This window comes from Archocentrus centrarchus, chromosome 12, assembly GCF_007364275.1.
Source record: "Archocentrus centrarchus isolate MPI-CPG fArcCen1 chromosome 12, fArcCen1, whole genome shotgun sequence".
Taxonomy (NCBI): Eukaryota; Metazoa; Chordata; class Actinopteri; order Cichliformes; family Cichlidae; genus Archocentrus; species Archocentrus centrarchus.
The window spans coordinates 8,315,876-8,323,223 of record NC_044357.1 but is presented as its reverse complement, the minus strand read 5'-3'; the positions used below and the strand labels follow the sequence as shown (position 1 = coordinate 8,323,223).

Sequence of the window (7,348 nt, the reverse complement as noted above, 5' to 3'; positions counted from 1 at the left end):
CTTCTCTCTTACTGCTGTTTAGGTTCCAGTGTGATCCTGATCTGGGATAGTGGTTTGTACATTCACAGATACATACTGCAAGCTTGACCTGCTAACAGCTAATTACGCAATACAAGACTGGAGCAGGATAGAGCTGTAGCCTTCAACTGACTCACCAAGGTAGGTGAGTTAGTTGTTTAACCTGAGCTACAGATCAGGTTAAACTAATATGGATTTGTTACTCATTAGTCTCTCAAATCATGACATGCACTGATTTGTTTACATTGCTGTGGTCAGCTGACACAAGACAAAATACAAAGTGAGATACAGAGAAGCAGAACTTTGCTCTTTTACTTGTTTTTCACTCGGCTGTGGGAGTGAGTACATGAGCGGGACACGGCAAACATAGCCCATAATAGTTCAATACCCTGTCTCCTTTTTAAGAGTGGAGCAGAGGGGGGGGCATTTTGGTGTCTCATACTTAGGGGATATTGTCACCGACGTGTGGACAGACAGGCTGACAGGATGCAGAAAGCAGCAGTTGTGGTTGCCCTCCTGGTCCTGGGGTGGACCTGGAGCCTCGAGGGGCTCCCTGTACTCCCAGACCCTCTTTACCCCACACAGGAAAACTTTGATTTGACCCGGGTAAGTGGTTGAGTCCGCCACTCTGATTATTATTTGTCTGTGATGATATTGTGTATATCCTCCTGAGACCTTATGTCCAAAAAGTTACAAAAAAGTTAAATTGAAAGATACTTTTTTCATTACATATTATACATATTCATTAATTTTGACATGTCTTAAGTGCAAAAAGATAAAAAACTGAGATGCAGACATGCCCTATTCCTGTGTATTTTCATTTCTGTCATTTTATTTGTTACTGCTTACCAAATATCTTGGGGACAAAAACTTTTTTCTTTAAGCTTTCATCCTAAGCAGAAGAACCTTTCAAATGGATGCATGATAATATGCTAGGGGCCTTTTATGATGGAAAGCACAGCTGTTAGAAATCGTTTCAGTTGCACAGTGTAAAGGTCAGGTATGAGTCCACTGAATAGAGATAGATAACTATAACACAGCCAGCCAAAGGTAATATTTATCTTTATCTCTCATTGGAAAAATCCTTTTTAATCCAGCCTAGTGATTGCTTCAAATGGCTTTCATTCTTAGGACTAAAAGGCTGTCTATTACAAGGACTTTTTCATAGTTGAGAAGTATTATTAAAATAAACTCAAGCTTTAAATTGTTTAAGTAAAAGTTGTCTTGTTCCTTTAAATCAGCCATAAAAAACCATATTTAACTATTATTAGAAGGCAGAGCAGGTCATCTACCAAGCAGAAGGTTAGTGGTTTGAATCCCGGCTTCTCCAGTCTGCATGCCAAGATATCCTTGGGCAAGATGCTGAACCCTGAGCTGCTCCTGATGCGTTCATCAGAGTGTGAATGTGTGTGCAAATGTTAGATACAAAGCACTTTAATGTAGAATGAGGCATGTTTTATAAAGTACTTAAAGTGCTCGTGTAGAGTAGAAAAGCACTCTACAAGAACCAGTCTGTTTACCATCACCATAGCAGGTCGTACATATTATTTGTGTGTCATTTTAATGTGTTTAAACATCTTCTTGTCATGTCATTGTCTAAATGAAATCTGTAAGTTTTATGTGTATTAGTGAAATCTTCACTGTGTTATTTTCTTCTGACAGTTTTTGGGAACTTGGCATGATGTTGCCATAGCAACTACATGTCCCTATATGCAGCGTCACAAAACAGACGCAGCCATCGGAAAACTGGTACTGCAGAGAGGTGATAATGAAGGCAAACTCAAGATGACTCGAACTTCACTGAGGTTAGTAAAATGCATGGGTGTGCACGTTTTTCTGGACTGCCAGAAAAAATTAATTACATAAGAAAATGCCATTTTTACAAATAATCTTTTTACAAATAATCTTTTTAAAATCGTGATTTCTCATGTTCCTTTTACTCATCGTAAACATTTCCCCCCTCAGAAGTACTGAAGAAAAAATTCGTTTAATCCAAGTTTATGATAAATCTGCGAAAAACATTTCATTTAGTTACAGATTATTTATGAAATCATAATCAGCTACAACATTATGAGAGTCTGCTGTGGAGGAAGCTATTTCTTCTTCCACAAAAGAAGAACCCCTTCTAAACAGGATGGTTTGATCAACGTGTGTGTGTGTGTGTGTGTGTGTGTGTGTGTGTGTGTGTGTGTGTGTGTGTGTGTGTGTGTGTGTGTAGACGAGGAACATGTAAGGAGATGACTGGGGATTATGAGCTGACCACCACACCAGGACGATTTTTCTACCATGTTGCAAGTATGCCTTTCACTGTCAATGCTGTCCATGAGCTTCATGAGTTTTTGTGAATAGATATGAGATATGCTGAATTTATGACTCTCCCTGTGCGTTCCCTCCCACAGAGTGGGGGGCAGATGTGGATGCATACGTGGTTCATACAAACTACAATGAGTACGCCATAGTAATAATGAACAAACAAAAATCCTCAGGCAATAAGAGCACCTCAGTTAAGCTTTACAGTGAGTAAATGCTTCATATATCTTTTTTTTTTTAACTCATGATTTTCCTATAGATGTAGACCAGTTTATTGAATGCATTAAACTCATCACGCCATTTTAAGGTTTTAATTTTCATGTGTTTTTTTCCAAATTGCTCTTCAGGTCGAACTAAGACTGTGAGAAACACTGTGCTGGATGACTTTAAAGCACTGGTCAAAGGCCAGGGAATGAGTGAAGACAATATTATCATTAAACAGAACAAAGGTACAGCCTACACACACACACACACACACACACACACACACGCACACACAGATTATCACACATGATAACACTTCTAAAATGAAGCATTTGTAGTGATGAAAGCACTGAGAGAAATATGATGATATCTCATTTCATGAGACAGAGGAAGGTGAGCTGCATAGAAACAGAAAACACTCATAGAGCACAATCCTCCTCAAAGATCAATGTCCTATCTTTAAATTTTAAAGAAAGCGGCCCAGATTCACACCCTATTTTGATGGGTCCTTTCTTTGCTCCTCCGCCTCTTCTTTACTCATCCACCTCTTCACCAAATTCCTGAAATTCAGCCAGGTACTTGATGCTTAGTATTGCTGATGGGCAAAAACACACACACACACAAAAAAAAACAGAATGGAACTGATATTCACTCACAGCATCTTAAGAACACTAAAACCGAATTGATTACATTTCAGGCTATAGATTAAATGTATGAATAAATTGCATGATTTCATTTGATCGGCAGGTGACTGTGTTCCCGGAGAGCAGGTGGCAGCACCTACAGCTCAACCTCAGCCTCAGGTATTATAATATGTATTTAACCTGAAATATTTTATGCACATTCTTTAATTGTATTTCCTTTAAAATGCACTCAAGAACATCTGTCATCCTTCGTAGTCAGAAGTTTGAGTTATAGAAGAAAGAAAAGAGTAGCAACTATAAAAACTATTCATGTGAGAGAGTAAATTATAGCTGATATTATTTGTGGTTCAGGCAGCTTTTTTTAATCTCTGACTGAGCCTGTGTGTTTGTGTGATACAGCGTGTGAGGAGAAACGTGGTGCCTTCTTTGGCTCCTTCAGATGTGGAGGGCTCTGGTGATGATACACCTCTGTTCAATGGAACTGGTAAGAGATCCGCTGCTGCAAATGATTAATTGAATATTCACAAATGTTTCAATTATATTGTGCTGATTAAAATCTTAATTAAAATGAATGTGTAGAAGATCAGAACTTCTGATTCTGATGTGTCTTATCCCATGTCCCTCTCTCTCCTTTCCCACAGAGGCCTGTAAAGCAGCACCGGACACAGGACCGTGTTTCGGGCTGCACCAGCGTTACTACTACAACTCCTCCTCGATGAACTGTATGCTCTTCAAGTATGGAGGGTGTTTGGGCAATCAGAACAACTTTGAAAGTGAAAGGGAGTGTTTGCAGAGATGCCGCACTGAGGGTATGAAAAGACATATCAAAGATAACATTTGCAAATGTGCATGGATGTCTGTGCAATGGGACTTCCAAAACATATGTAAAAAGAAGAACTTCTTTCCATCAACTGCACTCTTATTTGCCACCAGCAGCTGTGATTGTATTTAATGAGGCTCCCTGTAACAGCCCTGGAGAAAGAGATTGCAACTAGTTTGCAAAGTACAGTCCTTGTTTTGCTTAAGACTCTGTGGGACACCAAGGATGAATACCGCCTGTATTAAGGTGTGTGTATCTCTTTTGTCACTTCAGCTGTGTGCCGTCTGCCTATGACAGCTTACCCCTGCACCGGGCAGCCCCCTATCTGGGCCTTTGACTCCACTGCAGGTCTGTGTGTGCCCTACAAACAGGGCTTCTGCCAGGCTAACGGCAACAAGTTCTACACCAAGGCAGAGTGTGAAGAGTACTGCGGGGTGATGAAAGATGGTGAGAACATAAAACAACTATAGCAGAACAGAATTATGACAGGATGCAAATTTAAAAAAAAAAAAACATATCTACCTCATAGAAATCCCACAGATTCAGATTCCTTTGCAAAGGCACAAGAGTTTTCAGTCTGTCCACAAAGCCAGTCAAATTAACATTACTGAGAGTTCATTATGCACTACATCAAAAAATGAAAAAACATCAATGTTGCATCTTGCATTTGGTTTCATGTCCCATTACACTCATGTTTCATACCAGGATTTAGTCATGAAAGTGGCTCCTTGCACATGTTTCTCATGCAGTATAATTATAATAATTAAGTGGGAACATCATGTTGTATGAGAAAAATGTGAAAGGGGCCACTTTAATTGGTGTTTGTGCTGGGAAACATAAACATTTATTACAGAAAGGGGCATTTTTCATGCTGGTTGCCATTCCCGTGGGCAAAAACACAGTCAATCACAACTCCTCGAATGTCATCCAGAATTACTGTTGTTGGGCATGATCTTCCTCCTCCTCCTCTTAAATAGTCTTTCTCTGCCTCTCTGATTGTTTGTTGGAATCGAGCTTCACCTCAGCCGATGCCGTACCGCGAACACTGACTCACTAATACATCAGATCATTAGCAACCAGTGTGAAGAATTTTGATTTGTTATTGTTGTGTTAAACTTCTACCAGTATGCAGCACCATGCAAAATTATTTTTTACGAGAATGTACAGTCATGTGAGAAGTTTTCACAGGATTCTATGCAGTCCTGTGAAAAACTTAAGTACACCTTTACTGGTCTGGAGCGTTCCAGCTGTGTGTTAACACAACACCAAAATCTTCCCAGCAAAATTCACCCCAAGGTCAGATTAAATGCTCAAAAAAACCCAAGAGCTACATCTAAGACTCTGCAGTCATCAGTTAGCATGTTATATGTTAAAATTCATGAGGGTACAATTAGAAAAGACAATAAGCCTCTTCCCTCTAAAGAGAACATTGCATCTGGAAAAACCACAAGACTTCTAGTCTTCTTTGGACAGACGAGACCGAAGAGGAGAGGTTTGACCATAACGCACAGCACAGCATTTGGTGAAAGCCAAACAGAAGATAGCAGTACAAACAGCGGTGTCAAGCATGGTGGTGGAGGGATGATGATTTGGGCTTGTTTTGTAACCACGGGACCTGGGCACCTTGCAGTCACTGAGTTGTCCATGAACTCCTCTGTATACCAAAGTATTCTAGGGTCAGATGTGAGGTCATCTCTCTGAAAGTTAGCAGCCTAAACCGAGTCGTGCAGCAGGACCATGATCCCAAGCACAGCAGCACATTTACAGCAGAATGGCTAAAAAAATGTAAAAATCCAAGTGTCAATAAACTGACTGATGAATTTGTCCAAAATTCCTCCACAATAATGTGGGAGGCTGATCAGTCATGCAGAAAACAATTACTTCAAGTTATTGCTGCTAAAGGTGGTTTTACAAGCTCTGAATCATTGGATGTACTTCACATGACTCTATAAGACTTCAAGTTTTGCAAAAAGAGTAAATAAATCTAGGGGAAATGTTTAAGTGTGAGTGACTGAGTCAATATATTATTCAGTATGCAATTTGTTTCAGAGAATTCAGAAAAACTTTAAAGAAAAATATTTCTACTCACTGGAATAACTGCTGGTGTATAATAAATACAAGTTTTATTAGTTCATCCAAATGCTTCAATCTCCAATGTATTTCTGTTTGTTTCGTTTTTTTACAGAAGAGCTCCTCAAACCAAACTGAGTGAGATAAAGACCCACTGCTGCTCATTCAACATAAACACAAACCAGCACAGTAATGAAATATGATTTTGTCTCAGCAGTATTGTCATATCACAGCAGCTCACCAATAAAAAAAAAAGTCAATACTTCAGGTGCTTCTCATCACTTATTCTATTTCCCTTTTTTTTTTTTTTTTTGCATTCAGCTCATCACAGAACACTTACAGGTGTTTTCTATATGGGTGAGATTTTTTCTTTTGAATTTCTGCTTAGAACAAAAATTTCAGAGCACTCAGAGTTTAGACTGACTCAGACTCTGAATGTATGCTACGTGGTAGTGCAAGAGAAATGTCATGGACATAAAAAATACCAGCAGAGGTCCCCATCACTCAACATTTAGAGCCAAACACTGATATTCCCTCCCTCCCTATAGATGTTTTCCTGGTGCAGAGTACAAATACTGTGTACAGTCATTATTGTGTTGTCACAGTGCACTTTCAATAAGTAACAGCAAGCAACCATGCACACATGTGAATCATATCACTGAAGATTACAGCAGAGAAAATATACCTATATTGACTGAGCTCGACAGTATCAAAAATTCCACAGTATGCATGTTGCTGGTATATTTTCGGATGCTGAGGACTCCAGCATCAAATCTGAAGATGCTAAAGTTGTGGAATATTTATAAGTAAACCAACTGTTATCACCATACAAACCTAGTTCAAAAAGAATAAATTCCTTATTTATTTCTTGTATATACCTCAAAATATCCAGGTCAGAAATGTTAGTGTACGATTCTACAGTGTTTCTGAATCCTTTATTTGTTGGTGCGAGATAATAATTATGGCCATGGCCGTGTTGGTTCATATGCATACATGGTTTTCATGTTACATGTTACACCACAAGCGGTATTATAGTATATATCCTAACATCCACTTCTTTCATCACTATCATTTTAGGGACTTTACCTTACAGTATAAAGTGCCTTCAGGTGACTGTTGTGGTGAGTGTGGTGTATCCTAACCTCCAAAGTTTGGTGTTCTTTTTCAGTCAAAAAGGACACTGAAGGTAAGGACAAAATAATGGGCTACTAAATAAATGGTGTTTCAGAAGGAAGTTATACTCTTTAAATGGCTTGACACAATATATTTTATGTTCTATATC

The 7,348-nt window shown here is 39.0% G+C and overlaps 1 protein-coding gene across 1 annotated transcript; it reads left to right on the top strand.

Moving 5' to 3' along the window:
* Positions 1 to 343: 343 nt before the first annotated feature.
* LOC115789409 (protein AMBP-like) lies at positions 344 to 6,321 on the top strand. Its single transcript, XM_030742810.1, has 10 exons — positions 344 to 624; positions 1,681 to 1,823; positions 2,237 to 2,313; positions 2,418 to 2,534; positions 2,676 to 2,777; positions 3,280 to 3,335; positions 3,576 to 3,660; positions 3,818 to 3,985; positions 4,270 to 4,443; positions 6,182 to 6,321. Exons 1-10 carry the CDS (start codon positions 505 to 507, stop codon positions 6,202 to 6,204), a joined length of 1,065 nt encoding a protein of 354 aa, XP_030598670.1. The 5' UTR covers positions 344 to 504; the 3' UTR covers positions 6,205 to 6,321.
* Positions 6,322 to 7,348: the final 1,027 nt, after the last annotated feature.